The sequence below is a fragment of the Coturnix japonica genome, chromosome 11, assembly GCF_054131305.1.
Source record: "Coturnix japonica strain WE chromosome 11, WE-NBRP24, whole genome shotgun sequence".
In the NCBI taxonomy this organism is placed as follows: domain Eukaryota; kingdom Metazoa; phylum Chordata; class Aves; order Galliformes; family Phasianidae; genus Coturnix; species Coturnix japonica.
The window spans coordinates 16,111,436-16,133,083 of record NC_140673.1 but is presented as its reverse complement, the minus strand read 5'-3'; the positions used below and the strand labels follow the sequence as shown (position 1 = coordinate 16,133,083).

The following is a 21,648-nucleotide window of genomic DNA, read 5'->3' as shown; positions in this document are numbered from 1 at the left end:
ACACTGATTTCACATGTATTGATAGTCATGTTTAACTTTGAAAAGATGACCAGCCCCAGGGATGCCCATATTTTACATGCCTTCAGAAACTTTTGAAGAAGCAAAGTAAAATATTTATTTAAAATAAGTAGTAATTATTTGAAAAAGAAAAATTAGCACCCCAAAATGGTAATCTTTCCATGACTGCTTTTGCCATTCTGATGTAATTTCACTTCTTCTCAGAATGGATAAACTGCTGCACTTGGTGTAGTTCAAAATTAAGCATCCTTCTTCAGAAAAAAAAAAAATAAAAATCTTAAAAGTGGAATTCAGGTAATAATTTCTTAAGGAGAAGCACCACTAACAGAAAAGATATTTTTTTTTCACTGCTTTTTGTGCACGTGTGTGCCCACATTTCTAGCTCTATACTGTTGCAGGTATTCTTTAAATAAAAGATGAAAAACAGTTAAGATGGTTAATAGATTCCTCTTACTCTGAGATAGGAATTGTTGCATTAGGATCAATGAGGAAAGCTTCTTGAGATAAATACATAAAAGTTTCATTTTAAACATTAATTCTTTGAGCTTTTATGATTATTTTTAAAAAATTTAATAAAGCAGTTGGGTTGGAACCACACATAGGCGGATAATAAAACCAAAATCCATTAAAATGTGAAACTAAATGACCTTTGTGAGATGAGATGAAAGCTAGGGTAAGAGTAGCAGGAACAATATTACAATGTCCAGTTACAGGATCAGGAAGCAATTGTCATGTAAGCTAATGCCATATGTATCAACTACAACTGCATTCACATTTGCTGTAAATAAGATAAAGTGACGCTGGCTTTTCATGTAGCCATCATTAGTTGGTCGCTTTACTAGCTCTGACACAACTGTTAAATAAAACCATTTAATAGCAGACAAACACTAATGCACTCCTCTTACTGAAGAATGAACGCACAGCTTGATTAGCTATCAGCGCTGCCTGCTGTAACCTCAGCCAGCACGCAGTACATGGACACCAGCCTCCAGCTCCTGGCTTCTCCTGAGCTTTTCCCTCCCCAGACAAAAGCACGCAGGCATGGTTGTGGTGCAGTACACACACCCTGTTGTGAGGCACTGGAGTGCTGACGAGAAATGGGACAGAAGATTTTGCATTTAGATCTGAACCGTAACAGATGTGGGATACATGCCTGCTAATATGACCAGGAACCATTGTTTGACACGGGAGCCTACTTGCACAAGAAGTTGAGCTTTTGACTTGTGGCCCTAGCCTTCAGGGCAGAGCTTTGCCGAGCACAACAGGGCCCTCCAGCTGGCAGAGCAGGCAGGAGTGCACTCAGCATCACACAGGAATACTTTTCACACAGCCAAGCAAATGAAAGCACAGAAGTGGTTTCAGCTTACCATTTCACCCCTTGTGCCCTTTTCACCTCTCGGTCCCTGTAAGAAAGAGAAGCTGTTAAACGAGCATGCTTTCTAGCTTCTAGGACTTCAGCAAATCAGTGTGTGTAAAAGTGATACAGCTCCCACAAAAAGTCCACCTGTGGAAGTATTTACAGCTCTTATTCTGTGTTACATTCAATATGAAGTCTATTAAAAACTTTGTACATTTATATAGAACTGTTTTCCTTCTATGTGGCAGTGAAATGAAGACAGGAAGACTTAAAGTGTTGCCTTTCCCAGCAGGTGGAAAGGAAAGTCTAATTATCAGAGGAATCATCCCTTCTTTTATTTTTCACTTTTAAATAGTCATATATATCAATTTTAGCATGGAATCACAGAATAGTAATGGCTGGAAGGGACCTCAAAAGATCATCTAGTCCAACCTCCTCCTAAAGCAGATACTCTTCAGTGGGTTGCACAGGAAAGCATCCAGGTTGATTTTGAATATCTCCAGAGAAGGAAACTCCATAACCTCTCCAGGTACCCCGTTCCAGCACGGGAACCTGGGGAGCACTGAGGGTCATCAGAAAAGCCAAGAAGATTTTTCCAGAAGTGCTGCAGACTTAAGTCCGAGTAAAGACAACCATTTGACAATTTATGTGCTGCTGTACACCTTGATCTGCTCACTGCTGCTGTAGTCATGTCCTCTGCATGCTATACTTTAGCACAATGCCATTGTAATAATTTTTCTTTTTCATCCTCTTGTTCATATTAGAGGCTGAAATTACATATACATTAACTTTCTTGCATGGTAACAGTACAAAGATGGTCCTGCTAGTTGCTATTTGTAGTCGGCAAAATAAGAGAGTAGCCAGATTATTAAAAATAAAGGCAGGTAGAATAAACAGATTATGCAAAAGCAAAGGGAAACTTACAGGCCTGCCAGTTGGGCCTCTAATACCTTCTTGACCAACAGGCCCAATATATCCCTGTAAACAAACAAACAAAAAATTAGACGACTGAGTTTCACAAAGAAGATAATCCTTATGACACATCCTTGTTTTAAGTTGCTCAGCACCGGTAAATATCCAAAAGACATTGGCAACATTCTTGTTCTGAATAGTGAATGCCCCTTGCTATATAATCAACAAGGTAATTATTTTAATAATTAGTAGTAGTTACAATAAGGAAAGCCCCCCCACATTCACTTATATGAGTTGATACACTAAAAAGAGTGGAAACTTAAATACTCTGACCAACAAAGACCACTTATTTATCTAGCTACAGTCACTATCATCTCGAGCCTTATTACTACCCACAAGTACTCTTGTAAGGCTACCAGTAAATACTGCTATAATGTGATTTTACCAGTATGTTTCATTTAGAGTGAACAGCTCATTTTCATTGTTTATGTTGTACAGGAATGTTTAGAAAAAGAAAACAGCTATTAGAACAAGGTCACTAAAGCCTTTGCTCTGCATCTGGTTAACTAAACTGAAGGAGTTCCGCAATGTCAACAGTAGCAGTGAGAGAATTTTCCAGAAAGACTTCCTGTGCTGCAGATTTCCCCTATTTGATGGATTCACACTCCCAGATACTGCACGATGCTTTCACATTTTTGGTAAGGAGTTATCATGCAGAATGAGCAAATGCAGATTAGTAACCTTACAAATAAAAGAAAGGAAATAATTTTTTAAAAGACTACTTATTAATTCTCAGTGACTCTAAGTACTAGGTATCTCTAGCTGTAGGCAAAGAAAGTGAGGTAAATAAATGATAGTGATAAAGAAACTTGTGTACATAAAGTTGTAGTAGAAGAGCATCAGCAGAACCTGCTTTTGTCCTTAAAATTATGAGGTTTATGTATTTGCACCACTTTGTAACCACACCAGTGCAGCAGGACAAGCAAATGGATTCCAGTGGAAACACAGAACAAGTGAAAAAAGTTTGGGTAGAAGCTTCTGGTCTTTTATTACAAAAAAAAAAAGAGTATTCCTTCAGCTGGAAATGTGTGAAACCTGCAAGCCTTCCTGACAGTCTCCTTTATGGAGTGAAACACTTACAATTTGCCCTGTTGGGCCTTTTGGGCCCAGAATTCCAACTAAGCCAACATCTCCTGCAGGACCCTGAAAATACAAAGGAAAAGTTTAGTCAAACATCAACATCAGCTATCAGCTTGTTTTAAACTTTTGTATGCAGTGGAAGATAATTTCTAAGTGCTGTAACAGTGAAAATACCAAGCTCGCTGACCCAGAACATTCATATTTGGACATGGAGTACACAGCGCTGGCTACAGTGTTCCAACAAACTCAGACACACTCTGAACACATTATTGTTAAAGCTGATTAAATCTGTTCTTCCCTAATATTTTCGCTCTGTAAATGGCTTGAGATCTAACAGAAAAGAACAAACACATACTTTTGGACCTGGGAATCCTTGAAACCCCATCAAACCTTGATCTCCATCTTCTCCCTGTAATAGAAGCAGGCATCCTCACTTATTCCATGCTGGTAACTCTTGGAATGGTTGTTTTGCCTCAACAGCTGTGATTACGTACATTCTGTCCTTTGGCTCCAGTCTCTCCCACTGGCCCCTGGTCACCTTGTGATCCTGGATGGCCTCTTTTACCTTGTTTTCCTGGATGACCTTGAAGTCCTTCTGCACCCTGAGAATAGGATGAAAATGCATCTTAATATGTACACCTTAGGCCATTTCCAGTATGGTACCTCCCTGTGAAAGTGCTCAAGTACACAAAGTGAAATACAGAACAGGGAGATAAGGAGTCAATTTTCAAAAACAATCCTTTGAGCATAGCATAATATAGCTGTGGAGCTCCTTATTGTTAGACTAAAATTACAATTCAGTTCACATAGAAACTGAACAATTTCGTGCTAGAGGATTTCTCCCATATGCATACCTTTAGCCCGGGTGCTCCCATGGGACCTGGCATGCCTGGCAATCCCTTTGGACCTCGAGCTCCAGGATAACCTGCCAGACCTGCTAAGCCTGGGCTTCCTTTATTACCCTTAATAAATTGAAAATAATTATTATTAGCAAAAAAGTCAAACATATTTTCACAGTATGCTAAAACAGGTATGGAACATACATTCAACTAAAGCTACTTAAAGCTAGATAGAGGCTCAGGCTGGTGCCCAAGTACATGCAGCCATGGGCTGTGATACTGTTGACCAAAGGGCTGTGATATCAGTGAGACAGGACTGTGACCTTGCTGACCCTGCAGCTCACAGCACACTCAGGTTATGGCCTGCAGGGTGAGCAGGAGTCTGTAGTGCCCTTGCTTCTGCATCCTGAACACAACTTCCCACCTGAGGTCTGGGCTGCCTTTTTTGAAGAACAACCAGAAGACCTCGAACCCCTACTCCAGTGGCTCCAAGAAGAGATCGAGAGGATGTGTGACAGTGGGTGGTGGGAGGTGTTTGAAGGCCTGTGCATCATCATAGGCTTCCTTTGCATGCATGTACTCAACCAGGTGGCCTTATTACTGAGGCTTCAGCCACTCCTCAAGGACCACATGCACTGTTGCAGCCATGTACAGCCCAGAGTTTTACTGGCAGAAGGACTGTGTTGCAGGAAGGCAATAGGACAGCCCCACAGCCACCTTCAGCCCCACTGCCTGTCATCAGAATCCTCCTGCCTCTAGCCCAGGCCACTCTCTCAGTCCTGCAGGCTCCAGAGATGACAGCTCCTTGGCATTCTTCACAGGGGTCCTGGGTACCCCGTCACTGCCACCATGCCCTCATAGGAGGAGCTGGAGCAGGCAGAGGCAGCGGGCCCGTCCACCCAGGGCAGAGACCACTCACCTGGGGGACCCCATCACCCCTTGAAGAGGAAGGCCTGCAGCAGCCCCTGGACTTGCCCCCACCCCACATGAGTCAGCTATGGCAGCATCACTAGGCCAGCACCCACTGCCAGGCAAAACACAGCTCAGGGGGCTGGGAGACCAACTTCTATCTCCCAGTCTGCTTCTGAGAGAAAATAAAAGCTTATTAAAAAAAATAAAAAAAGAAAAAAAGGAATTGGTCTGTTTTCCAAGATGTCAACAGAACTGAGAACAGTTTCTTCTGTTTAAACACCCTAACCTCAGAAAATCCTCAATGCAGAATGACATAAAGAGGGGCAATGTGGAAAGAAACTTACCTTAGGGCCTGGTTTTCCTGATGGCCCAGGCTTGCCAGGGTTCCCAGGAATGCCCTCTGGTCCAGGGTAGCCCATTGCTCCTTTCTGCCCTGCTGGTCCCAGTTTTCCCTTGAAACAAATTCAAACCAAATATAACACAGTAAGCACTCCTTGCCTTAAAACAGCTAGATTTCAGAGATGGAGAGTTTGCATGTTTGCATGCCAAGCCTGGAAGATGGCTGAGTGTGTTGATTCTTAAGCTGAAGCAAGGAGACCTGGTAAAGTCATCAAGGTATCCCCGTAAACAAAACTAACCACACCTCTTTATTTTACAAAAAAAATAATACCATACATTTGCAATTTATGCTGTTCAAATCTGCACACCTTAAAAAAACACAAAAACTTCTAATCTGACAAGTTTGTGCTTGCTTGCTATACTAGCTCTGAAAAACCTCACGTTACATTCACCGAAGAACAAAAATTTTCTCCTTACAATCATTTCCTATTAGAATGACACATGATCACACAGAGCTTGGAGATCTGCAATTATCTCTCAATAAATATATTTCTCAGAAACGTAAAGCATGCTAACTAGACCGTGGCTCATTATAAAAAGTATATTTAACAGCTGTCTTAAAGAATATAAGTGTGCTGTCTTAATCTCCTTTCTAACTGCTGAGGAATCTCACAATTGGGATGTACTGCAATACTTCTGCTTTACTGTCTTCTCTTTGCTTCTCCATTTTTCTTGCATTTCCCTTTTCCCCTACATCTGCAGTGGTGCTCTCTGCAGTCCTCCAGAGGGAAAAGCCAAGTATTTACAAAGGACACACAGTCTGCCTGCCTTCAAAAGGCTATTCTTCCACTCTGCCCAGAAGGTAGAAGCTCTGTGTAGCAGCTGCATTTCTCTGGTTACCAACAATGTTTTGATGTGAGGTAGTAAAATATATTTACAAAATAGTCTTGTGTGGTATTATTTATTAGGGGACCAAAATAGCATTAATGCATTTTGTTCTTGGTTATGTTTACAGAACACCTACTGCTTCCTGCTTTCTTTTCCCTTGGGGAGAAAGGGATGTGAGTTAGCTTCTTTGCTAACGAGCACTAAAAATTTCAGCTCAAGGCAAATGAAAGAATAAAACCTCCAGAGATCCATCATTATATATATGGATACAGCCTTCTGTAGGCCACAGCTGCTGAAGGAGCTGATGAAACCCAGGAGTGCACAGTAGTACAGCTCTGTGCAATGTAATGTGATAACTTGCACATGGGCTATGGGCCACATGAACAAATCATCTAATTAAGTAACTGTTCAAGTGGGATGCACCTTGTTGCTGTAATAGCTGCACTTCACTCCCATGTGCTGAATAACTGGGTGTAAATCAGTATGATTGAATACTGTATCAGAAATTATTTTTATTTTCACAGGGCTCCTTTACACTTCCTGGAAAATGAAAAACAGAAGGCTTTCTAGTACCATTACCATCAGACAATTTTATTTTTATTAAAAATTGCTATTCATTTCTAACCAGAAGATCAGAAGGCCAGAACGTGGTTACTTACAGGAATTCCAGGTTTGCCTGCCTGACCCGTTGCTCCTTTCTTCCCTGTGGGTCCCTAAAAGTTACAGATGCTTGTGTTACAAACACAGTCCTCAAAGAAGATCTGAGAATTGATTTTCCTCTCTGGTACATATTGCCTGACTTTGAGACAGAGTTAGCAGAAAGTTTTTCAATAACTTAATACATTTCCCACCAGTAAACCATGCCAGCACAGAGAAATATGCTCTTATAGTACTTTCAGTACCTTTCAAAAATGGAAATCATTAAAAACTGGCGATGTTGGTGCACTGAATGTGAAAAAGACTACTAGAAAAGAGTATGGTCACAAATAGGGGCTTATTTTTAACAGTGCTCTTAAAGCAAAAACTATATTAAGTTACTATGCTGCAATATCACATAACATGCAGTAAAGTGGAAAAAAACCCACCATTCAAACTATATTTTCAGAAGTAATTAATGTAAATACTATTTAGCCAGCAATATTGTGTTCTATTCATTAACATCTTTTAGTTAAATGAAAGTATACATAATATACACCAATCAGAACAGTAACTCATATTCAAGCAACTTTATATTGCTTTAAAACAGAGGAATGCATATAACATTCAGATGATTCAGCATTGCACTGTATGGGATTGGCTTTTTTAGACTCATTTGGTTTTCTCCAGGTTGGATATTAGTTGCCTATTTGTAAAAAGCAGTTTTAATCTGAAAGGTATCTGCAACACAAAGAATATGTTCCCTAAGTGAAAGGCAGAGGAATGAATGACTGATTTTATCCTGCGCTTTGTTTAGTTTCTTAGAGGCAATATGTTAGGTTACGTGCTGATAGTGCTTTTACATCACACTTCCTTTCTGTTGCTCCCCACCCCCCACCTACTATAGATTCTTGTATTCACCTAGAACTTTATGAAACATTGTCTATGAAGCTTTTCAGACAAAACATTTCATTTAGGTTCCAAAATGAACAACAGTAGTATTGTATCATACATAAAATACTTTCAACTACCTTTAATGCACCTCTGCAACAAACTATTACTTCTAAAGGAAAAAGACTTTTTGTTTCATCTTTATCTGGACTTGCTCTGCCTCTTCTAATCTTTAGCAAATTCCTTATTTCTGAGTGACAGTTCAGTGCAGTGTAGTACCTAGAGGCTTCATTTACAAATCAGACCAGCAAAATCCTGGTAGTTTTCCAAACCTTGTCACAAGAAACTGTATTTTAATGGTATAATTGAATATCACTGAAATATTTCCACAAGAGCCTCTCAAATGCTTTACACTGCCCCAAAGCAAAACTACTTATTTATCAAACAAAACATATCTATAAGATTATTAGACAGTTTTCCATTTTATATTTTTATTGCTCCTGCAAGTATGAAAAAGCAAGTGAAATACTGAATTTCAGCCTTATGTAACAAGAAAAAATACAGTTTCCATACTGCTGTCAGTCATTTACAAAAGTTTCCTACAAACATACTATTTGGAAAATATAGCCCAGTAGTTTCAAAAGAGGATGCAAATATGAAAATTGATTCTTTTCAGGGAAAGGCAAGATGCCACTAATTGATGCTGTCATATCAATGCCAAGACACAACACAAGCATCTTAAAAGAATCAAAATGTGCCTGCAAGAGAGAGAACAGTGTGATCCCTGTGCAGGTGGCTGCTGCCAGATGTAGACACAGCCACGAGACCTGCTGGAGCTTCAGTGAGTACCAGGCACAGCACTGTCACCACTTCAAACTGTGTGTCTCACATGTATTACTGAGCCCCTGACGAACAGACTCTTATGGAGCCTCCTGGATGAGTGTGAAAAGAGCATTTAGTTAAGTAATTAGCAACAACTTGGCCTAAATCTACGGAACAGCTTGCGTACAAATTTCTAACAACAGACTGCAAGAAATCTGTCTAGGGCATCAATCAAGAGTGGTAGAAAATGATGCAAAATTAAGCAGGGTTCAACTTCAAAGTTCTGGCTAAAGTTGTTGAAGACTTAATAGAATGTGCAACATGAGAACAGCTGATGGAGAGCCCTATCCTTCTCATGACACTAGAATATAAAGGCAAATATTATGTAATCTTTAAGAATACCCATCAGAAATCATGTTTTACTCTAAAAAGAACTTTTCTGCATCGAACACCTACACTTCCCCACCCTCCCCACCCAGGACAGTGAAAGAACAAGAAAAACAAATTCCTTTAAACACACTTTTTAAAGTGTTTTTCTACTTACTTCTGAACCTCTATCTCCTTTCAGTCCTTGCTCTCCCAGTTCACCTGGCTCTCCCTTTGGAAAGAACACAATAAATAGGCAAATAACATAATTTGAACACAAATGAAAATGTAATTCCAACAACCAATAAAGAAACCTCACTTTTTGAAACACTTACTGGAGGTCCCTGTTGTCCAATTGGTCCTCTAAGCCCTGGAAGACCTATGTGACCCTGGGAAACAGAAAACACAACATATTGAAATATACATAAATCAGGGTAACATGCTCAATAAGCTCCACATCTACTTCTATAAGCCCATCTTGGGAGGTATTGAGTGGCCCTAGCTCAACTGATTTCACCTGCATAAAGTGTGCTTAGCTCTCTGGAGTTTAGACCTTAGGGAGCTTTTCTTCTTTAAACTCTCTATTTCAAACTCACTGAAGAGGATTATGTCTGTATTTTAAATATTCCTGGATTTTCATGAGCACAGTCTATGTTTGGTTCTTTGATTTACTACCATGCCTATCCTCACTTCACTGTCTGTTCAACTTAAACATGATATTCCAAGTTAAGAACTGTTTTGTATTTCAATAGACAAGAATAGTTACTATCCATTTGTGTTTGCTGAAAGACTGCATACAATTAATGAATAATTGTTAGAATTAGAGAATAATTTAGGTTGGAAAGGATCTCATCTAGAGCAACCAAGCTTAAGAAGAACCACTGGGCTGTCTAGGACCATTGCCTAGTTGGGTTTAAATTGGAGTGTTTTCTTGTGTTCAGATAGAACATTTCACGTGTCTCAGTTTGTGTCCATTGCCTGTCACATAGTGTGTATTTATACACACTAAGATTCCCTGCCCAAGTTTTCTTTTCTCCAGGTGGAAGAGTCCTTGTTTTGCCAGCTCCTCCTCATATGAAAGATGCCCCAGTCTGTACTAAGAACACATCAGTGCAGTGAGGCAGCAGCACATGCATCTTTGTGCATATGTGAGAGATGATGATACTTTTGCTGCATGACAGCAGCCACGTTCAAATGGAAAGCATTAAAAAGCAAGTGGTATTACCTTATAGCCCTCATCACCAGGTTCTCCTCTATCTCCACGTTCCCCAGTGGGCCCCTGTAAAAAAAGAAAAAAGAGCACAATGCAGCAGCTGAACTGAAATACTGCAGCAAGAAAGTGAAGAACATGACCAGCCAGACTGAATGGAAGAATCAAAATATTACATTTAGCTTGTCTAAAGGAATAAACATTTTTTTCCTAAACAAAATACACTGCAGTCAGACAGGAAGCTCCATCTAAACTATTTTCTAACCAAAGAAGCTAAAAGATAGCCCTTGTATGGGCAAAAAGAGAATAGGAACATTGAGCTCATCAGAAGTTCTGATACATGTGTATATTCCATGGTATCAGAATTATGAATCTCATGAATGACCACAGTTTGTTTTCAGGGAATGTAAGGAAAACTCTTGTGTGATTTCCATAAGACAGCATGTAGTAAATGAGGTTGTCTTTCACAATGGCTTGCTGCACTCAGAATTTGCCTTAATTCTGAAGGTCATCCTAATAAGGAGGCAATCTCAATCCCTCCGGCCACGTCTCAGAAATGAGAACTGAGCAAGGGTATCACTGGCATTATTTATTGGCTGATAGTTCTTACTTCTGCATTCTGACACCTTACTACCCCTACTTTAGGGAAGCCCCTTGCTCTAACCCCACAGAAGAAATGGGATTTTCCCCCCAAATTTAACTCTTGTTGCAACAAATTTGCCAAATTTCATTCAGAGGGAAAAATGATGGAATAAGGAAACGTGCACAGAAAGTAAGACAGGCCAAGATTGTGACATCTAGCACTCATCAGATGAAATAAGGTTAGCCTTTTTTGTGTCTGAAGTAAAAGCAGATAAAGAAAACTTGGCGAGGCATAGATAACTGAAGTACATCAATTGGAAATGAACAAATTGGCCAGAACCATCAAGATATACTGTAATGCAACTGCTTCTGTACTCTCCAAGATTTCAGCATGTTCCTGGCATGTTACCTCAGGGGAATCTGCAGAGTGAAGAGACCTTGCTTGCAATGTTTAAGCAGTTAAATCAGCTACTAGAGAATCAACTGAAGTCTCCTCTCATGCACTGCCAAAATTAAAAAAAACCCTTGCCTAGGCTGTCTTTGGTTACACCTGGGCCCTACAGTCCCTGCTTTTTGGGGAGTGAGGTACAAATACAAAGGCTAATCTGAAGAGAAGTAGGCTATAAGTATTGCTTCTGGCACAAAGCGTTAATAAGATTTTGAGACTGCGTTTAATTTTTGGACATGCTCCTAGTTACTGCAAAGAGACACCTCACATGCAAACTTAGTGAACATAAGGTTACAAAATGCAGCTATTTCTCTGAATCAGTTAAAATAGCTCTGTAGCAATAATTAAGTAAGTCAAAACATTCTGGTCAGGAAAGCAATTAGGTATAATTCAGTATAAATACAGGGGATAAACATAATGATTCAAAATGCACTGATCTAAACACAGACTGAAGGCATTAGTGTAATTAAACACAAAGCACAATCTCAAGCAGAAAAGAGCACATGGCTGCATTTTTCAGAGTGAGTTTATTAACGGAAAAGCCATTATTCTACAATTTTGCACAAGGAGGGCACTGACTCCTTAGAAAGTGATAAGAAGTTTCAGAAAGAGCTCATTGTCTTGAGGTGCTAATATAATTTTTTTGAGAAACAAAGACCTACTGGTTCACCTATGGGCCCAGGTGGTCCAAGTACTGTACTGTCTTCACCTGGGTAACCCTGAAATAAAGGTAAACGTTAATTACATGTACTTGTAAGTTCAACATTGTCTGTAATCCATACATGATCAAATGTAGTACATCAGAAAGCATTTTGTACAGATTCTACTAGTGAATATGATGCTTTTAGTTTTAGGACAGTAGAAGCAATAACAGCATTTCAACACATACAATCTTTTTTAAGAAACAAATAGAACTAAAAACATAAGTGTTTGCTCTGTTCTTAAAAGCAGATGTTAAAGGAGTATTTGAACACTGTCCATGTCCTTAGGAATGGAAGAACAGAATATTTGAACAAGAGTGAAAATAAGAAAATTTCTTCTGGTGTCTGAAGCAATGTACTTAACACACACAAATAAGTGCCCAGAAAATTCCAACAGCCTGAACAGGCTCATATTATTTTTCACTTTAAATATGAGTGATCATCATCTAAAGCAATAGGAAAAACAGTTATGTATTTATTTACATATTTAACACAAAGAGACACATATTTTAAATATTATTACAGGTATCAGAAAGTGCATTGAACTGCATTTCCAGAAGCATCAAAGCAAGCTAAACTTCTAGCTCCCAACAATTTCATGTAGATACGGTTTCTGAAAATCTTTTCAGAAGCCACTTATAAAATCCTCAGTAACTATCTACTAGCAGTATTCACTGCAAAACTGATCCTAATACAAGGGTATATTTCTCTGCCTGGTGCAACTCTAAACTAACCTTTATGAAGGGAATCCCTGTACCTCCCTGGGGCCACAGGAGCTTCACTTGGCATGCATGTTTCCAGGGCTTGGGGATTAAAAAACATTGAATTTAACCCTAAAAAACCAAACTGAGGCAACTTCCTGCCCCTAACATCTTATATGAAGCATCATAATTGGATCTTCAAAATCCATGGGTTTAGTGAATGTGTCTCAGTTCCCACACTGATTATTCGTATCAGCAGTGCTAACTGAGGGCAGTGGTGCTATCTGATACAATAGAATGTTTTACTAAACAACAGATACCTTGTTTTTTGAAACCTGAAACGTTCCAAAAATAATTCAAAACTCTACCTCTGAATGATCTGTTTCTCCACTTTGTAATGCTTTGCATATTCTCTCACAGTACTGAATAAATGGGGGCTTTTGCTACATGCTGTGGAAATCATTGAGTATACAGTAATATTTCTACTTTTGTGGTTATCCAAACCATAAGAAAGAATAATCCATCTTCATACCTTTTCTCCTTTGGGTCCTGGCGGCCCTGAAGGCCCTGCAGGACCTTGGTGACCCTAAAGAATGAAAGAAAACAAAAATTAGTTCCAATGCAAATACTTAAAGGAATAATTAATTCCGAACTTTTGTTTAGCTACTTGTTGCCATTATTTTTGGCTGCTTGCTAAAAATGCTACATAGTGATGTGGGACAAAATTAATGGGTGCTGGCAGAAAATTTATTGTGTGCAGGAAAAGCTGTGCACACAGTGGGAAGCTAAAGGCTGATGTCTAACAAGGGCTTGATGCATGTCTAGGGAGCTGGGCTTGATCTTCAGGGCTAGGGCCACAGACAGAACTTTCTGTTTGGAGTAGACATGGCAGTCTGGTCAGTAAGAGGAAAATAAAATCCACATATGACAATCACCAGAGAACAGCAATTTTTATTCAGTGATACAACATTTTTATGTCATTCAGCTATTTCATTCCATCAGTGGTTCTGTTAGTGAAACTGCCTAACCAGTAAGCAGAGGAACTGCCTTGCATAATTGTCTTTATAATGAATAGCTGTAGTAGTTTTATAAGAGTGTTATTAATGAATAGAATGAGAAGCATTGGAAAAACAAAGGAAGGTTTCAGATCTGATACAAAAAAAATGACTGCCTGTGAACTTGCAAAAAACAGCCAACATTGCTTAATGCCTACACTTCTGAGTAGGAAATCAGGTATGATACAAATGTGTGTATCTGACACAGAAAACATTTGCATATCCTACAGCAAGGCTCCACATGATATTTGAAACTATTTAGAGAACCAGAGTTGCACATAGATGTGAGTGCATATGAATCAAGTCAAAAACTCACCCCATAACCTGGAATTCCTAGCTCTCCTCCAGGTCCCATTCCTCCTGGATGTCCCTGATAAATGCAATAATCAGTGATAGAAAAATCAATTTCCTTTTAGAATATTACAGCAACCTAAACTTTATAAAGTCACCTTCAGACACTGATATTTGAGAACCACAGATTACTTCATTGTTACTTTCATCTTCATTTGTTCATAATTAAGATCAAATGGATCTGAGGATTTCAGAAGTGTGGAAGAACTTTATGTGTTCAAGAGATACAATGCTGCACTCCAGGGCCACAGGGCTGGACCCTGGAGCTGCAATTTAGATACATGTTGGATGCATTTGGTTTTGCATCTTCCATCACACAATGTGAAGTTTGCATGGAGAACTTGTGATGAGTTCATAATGTTAGTGGAAATGCACTGAAATTAGTTAACTGCAGATTAGACACCCGTTCAATAGGGCTATAACAGTCTTCATCCAAAATGCTGTATTTGGCCATAGCTAAGGCTTTATATATGTAATAGCAAAGCCCATGATTTCTGTTCTTGGAATCAGAAAGGTTTTAAAAAAAAACAGTAACATAAGTGAAGTTGCATCTTGACTGTGGAGTATATATACTCCATGGCACAACCTGCCATCCTGCTCTCTGATTGCCAGATCAAAAACCCAATGAGAGCATGAGATGCTTTCCAGCTGGTACACGAGTTTCTGTCTGGACAGGTGCATATATCTCATTCTAACATCAGAAGTCCAGGGCACAAATTAACAGCCAGGGGCTGGGAAGGACTTCTAGGTAGCATAAAGACCATCTGCATCTCCAGCTACAGCTTTTGCTATTTATACCTGGTACATCTGTGACTTTCCTTCTTTGGTGGAGAGACAGGCCACTGCTAAACCACAAACGCATGAGCTCTTAAATAAGCATATTGTGTACGTACCAAAGGGCCTCGAGTTCCTCTTGCACCTTTGGGACCAATTTTTCCAGGTTGACCAGAATCGCCAGCAGGACCAATCTCTCCAGGAGGGCCAAGCTGCCCTTTTTCCCCCTATTGGTGTTATTTTATTAAAAATAATTAGAGATTGAAACTACATTTCAAATGCAGTTTATGCCTAATCAAAGTGCGTAAGAGCATTATTTACAAGGAACAGTACATTTACATGTTGTTTACTGTAGTTATTAGAAAATCCAAATCCAGAATGCTGTAGAAAAAGAATCTACTAAAGACTGTCTGTCTTTTCTGTTTAGCCAGAGCTGAACATTTATTTATTTATTTTTATAACATCAGAAGCTGTTCTGAGTTGCACACCCTGATTCATATTTCATTTTCTTAAGGTATCAAATGCTGTCAACCACAAAATAATGATTACAATTGCTATGTCTAACAACAACAACAAAAAACAAAAACACCCCAAAAATACCTTGAGAAGTAAAAGAAAACAGGCATGGACATAGGTTGAATATTTTAACATTAGACCATTAGTCTGCAGTATGAAATTATCAACATATAAAACCCATGGATGTCTTTCAGGGTGCTGACTGGCATTCCTCTGTGTCAAGAGACTAAGTGGAATTATTCTGTACTGTAAATTCAAGTTTCAGACAAAAGGAATGAAATTTGGGAAGATGATAAGTAGTACCTTCTTTCCCAAACGGCCCCTCTGACCTGGGTTTCCTGGTGTTCCTTCGGGACCCTGTAGATTTATGAGGGAGGCAAAAATAAATGACTGAGAAAGGCCGTGAAAACATGTTTAAACTGTGCTCCAAATTGGATAACTAAGCAGGCTTTTGTTATACAGGGAGGTGGGAGGAAAAATCTCATTAACTATTGCTATGAGGAAGTTAGTGTGGCTGTTTCAAGTTACAGCAGAAATAAATGTGTGCAAACATAAGGGATCACTTATCAAACCAGTGAAAATGAACTGGACATTAAAAAAAAAAAAAAGACAAAAACTAAAACACAATAAATCTTGCCCAGACAGAAAGTATAAAGGAACAGAGTTGCTTCTGGATTTAGAGAAATACAATGCACAATTACTACTTAAGAAAGCCCTGGGGTTGTCAAGTGCCAAGAGCAGAGCCCTGGCAAAATCTGCTGCAGAGGAGAGACCTAGCTCAGCGCATGGTGGGGTCCTTCCACTGCCAGCCCCATGGTGGTTGTATAAGTGGGTGTGCTGTCTGTAGATGAGGGCTGCCACGGAACTACAACCTCACTGCTGGGTCATTTCAAAAAATGACCCTTGGAAAAGACTGAAAGTGCCCAGAGCAAATTGGTCTCAATTTATCCGATGGCTCTGTGAAGGCAAGGAGGTAATTTAGCTTTAGGTAAGGTGAGATACACATACAATATTTTTAAAGACATTGTGGTTACAAGCCAGGGTAAATAGAGTTCAAACAGAATAGCGAAGCTCATTTTTTGCTTCATTAGCTTCTGTTTAAGGAAAATATAATTTTAATCTTAACCCCAGTAAAACTCCCAAAAAGGAAATTGATTTACTTGTTTAGACCAGGATGTTGTGATCTGTCCACATGTCTAGAATGAGGTCAAGCCAAAACTGTGATACAAACACCCCAGACTCTGGGGGGGATGAATGGAGAAAGAGGCAGCTCTGCAGCTACATTTGGAATGCGTGGAACAGAAATGTGAAAAATATGCTGCTAACCACATCCTCCAAACTCTGAATCACCAGACTCGCCTGTCTCACTGAGGCACAGAAGTGCTGTTGATGTTTACTCTATACAAGTATAATTACATACAATGCAGATATATCAGGGCTGAGCTATTTTATGATAATTTTAATGTACAAAATATTCTTGCTTTTCCAGAATTGTATGTAAAAAAAAAAAAAAAAAAAAAAAGAATTGAAATTCAGGGTGATGATATTGTGCCAGAAACGTCAGTTTTTCTGCAGTGCACCCTAAGCTGTGACAGTTGGAAAAATGCATTTTCTTCTTCCACTAGAAGAATTGTTTGTAGTGAAGAGCCTAGGACTAAAGAAAGCAGATTATAATACTGAGGCATAGAGGATAGAAAGGACAGTTCTCACAGCCGGTGACAGCTGGCCATCCAAACTGCTGTTTACTCATACTCCATCATCACGTAAGAGCTGCAGTGAAGACAGCCAGGGGATTGTGAACGAATTTCTGATGTCTGACTTGAGGCTACATATTTGCTTTAGAAGCTTTGCTCTAAAAGATTAGTTTACATTAAGTAGTTTCACAAATCTTCAGCAAAATATATTAGGTGAATGGATTGTAGGTGCTAGGCATGATGCCAGAACAAACAGCAAACTTAACTAGCAGTGTTAACTGTGGATCCCAAAGTTCATTTGCTATTTGACCTATGTGTGCATGCTGCCATTTCTTTCCATCTGTCATCTCTAGCTATTGGTGATCCTGCAATACGTCTATTTAATTCCTTTCACAGAAGCACCAAAATCTAGTTGGTTAAGGACTAAGTGTATTTTAAGAACAAAAAGAATTTTATTATCCCATTTTTCTTCTTCTTCTTTTTTTTTTTTTTTCTTTTTTCTCTTTCTTTCTTTCTTTTTATTTATTTATTTATTTTATATGCCTCATTGTAGGCCTGCTAACAAGGTAAGAAGAGAAGGTTCACCAAAGCACAGAAGCATGGAATGAAGAAAGGCTGCTTGGCATGATAGTTTCTCTCTACTGGAAGTCAATTTCAGTACGAGTTGGAAAGCAACCATAATAATGTCTTAACACCACCTTGACAGCAGCATGGAAAGACCACTGCTAGGAAAAGCAGACCATCCTCCCATGTCAACTGATCACGAATCAGCAGTAGGTGTTATTTAGATTATGTGATACCTACTATGATGTGATACTTGTTTTAAGTAACTTTTGAACTACTCTGTATATCTCAACAAAGAAGGCCCTAATATCCACACCAGCACTAAGAAATCCTGTGCTGCAGTAATTTTGTAAATTAAGGCACCTTGATGTTAAATACATCTCTTCTTCCAGATATGTTATTTTTAGTCACTGCTGTTGTTGTTAAGGTATATTAAGTTAAGCATGTATTTGGTGAGAATATATTCAGTTGGAGCCAACACTTCTGTGCTCTTAGTTCTAGAGTTTCATTATTTACAGTGCTCAAAATGGCCACTCTTTGCCCCAAAGAACTTTAAACTAAAAGCTCAATAGCCCCAGGACAGTAAGCGAATTCATTAGTAGGGAAAGATACAAAGCAATGAAGTATTGACAGCACTATTTGTGATAGTATATGCATGCAGGCAGATTCTTTGGGCATTTTTTTTTTTAAATTTAGAGAATAATTTAATTCTGTGCAATTACTTACAGCCTCCAAATTAAGGTGAGGATAGAGCCTAACAATAGAAGGTTGTCTGAAGAGAGCTCAAGAGAGAAAATCCAGGCTATATGGTGTATGTGTTGAGGTGACAAGTGTGAGGAATTAGTGTCTGCTGAGAAGTCCCAGATTTAAAATGAGGAAAATATTTGTCTCTCCAAAATCCTGAACTACATAGAAAGGGTAGACAAGCTAGTTCAGAGATTGTAATCTCTCGGTGAAAAGGAAAACAAGACAAAACAAAACAAAAATTACTAAAAAGTAAATGAACAAAAAGCCCACTTAACATTGAAAGCACTTACAGGAACACCTGCTATGCCAGGTTCACCAGGGGGTCCGGCACTTCCCGGTGTTCCCACCTCTCCTCTTTCACCAGCTTCTCCACAAAGTCCCTGTTCTCCAGGCTCTCCCTAAAGCAACACAAAAAATCTTTCATCAAGTTACAGCTCCAAAACTTATTCTTGAGAAAAGAGAATTCTAAATCTTCAAGTTTTACCAAAGAAAACAAACAAAAATGAAAAAAAGAAAACCACAACAAAAAAGCCACACACACACACACAAATAAAAACCAAACCAAAACACACACACACACAAAACAAACAAAATAACCTACCATGTTAGAACTAATGGGAATCTTTCCAGTAAAGACTCCTAGCTAAGGTAAAGCCTTTTCTACAGCTAATTCACACACTTATTCAACAGACTTTGCCTCATCCATCTGCTACTACTGTGAGGGTGTAATCATCCCCTGTCCTTGCACCTGTCATAGTCCCTGGCACAGTATTATGAAGCATTGGGCTTGCTCTGTCTGGCACGATGTTCACAAGGGAAATATGCTGCACCGAGTTCTTCACTTTGAATTCCTCTGCTAAGTCATTAAGTTTCACAGAGCAGGTCTGTGTCATTTAGGCTTATACTAGACAAGGTTTTCCATGGTAAAACTACATGTACTCAAATGGGCTCTACTGAGTTTGTGTAATAGAGTCGAGAAAGGATATCTAGGCTTTTAAATTAATGACTCTTTTACCTCTGCTAAAAAAAAAAATGAACCTACCTTTGGGCCATCTCTTCCCTGAACACCATCTTCTCCTGGAGGTCCTGGTTCACCCTTACAAAAAGGAACAGTTAAAAAAAGAATTATTGCCACTGACTGAACTTCTCCAGACTTTTTGCCTCTGTTTTACAAACATTATCATTTTGGACTTCCTGGACCATGGACAACATTTATGGTGCTGTGATAGCTTTTATTTTGCCTTCATTTTTCACTTATTCACCGTGACAGTTATAGCCCTGTGAACCTGAAGCACCAAGAACCACAAGAAATGATCAGCATTAGAAAAATGAAACATGGCTATGCTGGTATAACAATGAATATTTGGCCAGTGGCACTGAGATTGCTAAGTTTTGGAGTACAGAACATGTAATTACAGTAGCTTCAAAAATACACCTATTCTGTCCTAGATTTCTATGCTTCTGTGGATAACTACTGTGTTGGTATGTTCAGTGACTCAGCCTAGGGTCATAGGGTCATTTATCACCTGTAACCACAAAACAACATTTTACAGTGTTTGTCTTTCTTGGGGCCTGATCTTGAAAGACTGCGGCAGCTCACAACTTTTGATGCAGATAGTAGAACAGCAAATGCGACCTGCCCTCAACTAATAACATGGCATTTCAGTCATAGAAGTATGGTAAGTATGGAACTTCCATGTGGACTAGTATGAAGAATTTCTCTTCAACAATAACAGATGTAATTGTAGAATTCAACTTGCTGGAGATTTTGGGCAGGAGGAAAAGATGATAGCAAGGAGTTAATGGGACATTAGAGCAGCACAGTGGGAAGGCATAAGTTTAAAAGGATACAATTTATGCACTTTTACAAGTGCCCTGGATAAAAAACTGTCTCCAGCACTTGAAAAGACCTTTTCATCCTTCACAGGTAGGCAACTATCTGGGTCACATGAAAAAGGTAAGAAAGACATACAGAAGGAATAAGCAGGTATACAAGTGTTCGCTGAAATCAAGTGCTGATTGAGCTCATTCAGCACAGCACCAGAAGCAAATCACATGCATGAGACAATGGTACATAGAGGCACCCTGCTCTGCTGGGGCAACAAAGTTCCAATATTTTGCCTAACTGCTACAGAGAATTGCTGTCATCATAACAGCTGGGCTGGATATCTTTGGATTTAGCTTCCTGCTCAAACCAGTAATTTCTCAGTAGCACTAGACACCTAGAAATATTTCAGCATTATAATCAATATACTCTCTTTAACTTACCATAGCATTGTAAATATTCTTTTAAAAGATATATGAAAGTAACTTATTAAATACTTTTCATACATGAAGGTTTTCTGACACATTCATAATGTATTTTCCTTTCTGGAGGAATGCTGATAGCTCACCCTTAAGCCTTGGTCGCCAGGTTCTCCAGCCTTTCCAGCAGACCCAGTGTCTCCCTGAAATGTCCCAAGAAAATTCAGTCAGTGGATGGCAAGGGGCAATATTTCTAACAGTGATGAAGTTTACAGATAATGCAGTCATTATAACAATACTTCTTAATGGCTCACATCCTGTATCATTCTCTGCTTGGTTAATGAGTCAAATTGCTCAGATTTGCTTATAGGGAAACTGAAAAATTTAAATAGTCCAATAGAGTGATTTCAACATTTACCTTTGTGCCTCGTTCTCCCTGCAAGCCAGGTTCTCCTTCAGGGCCAGGAGGTCCCTGCGTGGTACAAGAGCTAATGTTACACATGGTCATCAGTAACTTTGCAGCTACCAAATAATACAGCCAAAATACAATCATAAATATGAAATGAGGCACTTGGAAAGCTGTTTGTCTTAAAAATTAAAATAAGAAATCACAGTTGTTTGATCTTCCTGGAGACTGACAGAAGGAACGGGGACGGGGAGTTTAGAACTGTATCGCAGATGAATAGATTGTGAAGACACAGTAACATCACTAAGCTTGCAACTTTCACCATAAATTACTAGCAATCTGAGCAAAAATCTACCTTTTGCAAATCTTACTGACAACTCTGCCACTGTTTTGGCTTGAGTCCAAGTAGATACAGTCTTTGGAAAATAAATATAGACGTTTTCAGATCACTTCTTGTAGAATTTACATTTAAACCTTTTTAAAAATATTATTTTCAACTGACAGTCAGAAGACTGGGTTCTGGGTGACTGAGAAA

The 21,648-nt window shown here is 39.1% G+C and overlaps 1 protein-coding gene across 8 annotated transcripts in view; it reads right to left on the bottom strand.

Moving 5' to 3' along the window:
• The window catches only part of COL24A1 (collagen type XXIV alpha 1 chain), a 107,921-nt gene that overhangs the window by 8,527 nt on the left and 77,746 nt on the right, over window positions 1-21,648 (bottom strand). For all 8 annotated transcript variants that reach the window (XM_015870173.3, XM_015870175.3, XM_085511455.1 and 5 more), the window contains 20 exons: window positions 21,126-21,179; window positions 20,857-20,910; window positions 19,506-19,559; window positions 18,754-18,861; window positions 15,762-15,815; window positions 15,062-15,169; window positions 14,134-14,187; window positions 13,295-13,348; window positions 12,023-12,079; window positions 10,346-10,399; window positions 9,456-9,509; window positions 9,299-9,352; window positions 7,065-7,118; window positions 5,523-5,630; window positions 4,282-4,389; window positions 3,922-4,029; window positions 3,783-3,836; window positions 3,428-3,490; window positions 2,300-2,353; window positions 1,386-1,421 (listed from right to left, as the gene is read on the bottom strand). In XM_015870173.3, the coding sequence (XP_015725659.2) occupies window positions 1,386-1,421; window positions 2,300-2,353; window positions 3,428-3,490; window positions 3,783-3,836; window positions 3,922-4,029; window positions 4,282-4,389; window positions 5,523-5,630; window positions 7,065-7,118; window positions 9,299-9,352; window positions 9,456-9,509; window positions 10,346-10,399; window positions 12,023-12,079; window positions 13,295-13,348; window positions 14,134-14,187; window positions 15,062-15,169; window positions 15,762-15,815; window positions 18,754-18,861; window positions 19,506-19,559; window positions 20,857-20,910; window positions 21,126-21,179 (1,344 nt within the window). The remainder of the gene's footprint in view (window positions 1-1,385; window positions 1,422-2,299; window positions 2,354-3,427; window positions 3,491-3,782; window positions 3,837-3,921; window positions 4,030-4,281; window positions 4,390-5,522; window positions 5,631-7,064; window positions 7,119-9,298; window positions 9,353-9,455; window positions 9,510-10,345; window positions 10,400-12,022; window positions 12,080-13,294; window positions 13,349-14,133; window positions 14,188-15,061; window positions 15,170-15,761; window positions 15,816-18,753; window positions 18,862-19,505; window positions 19,560-20,856; window positions 20,911-21,125; window positions 21,180-21,648) is intronic.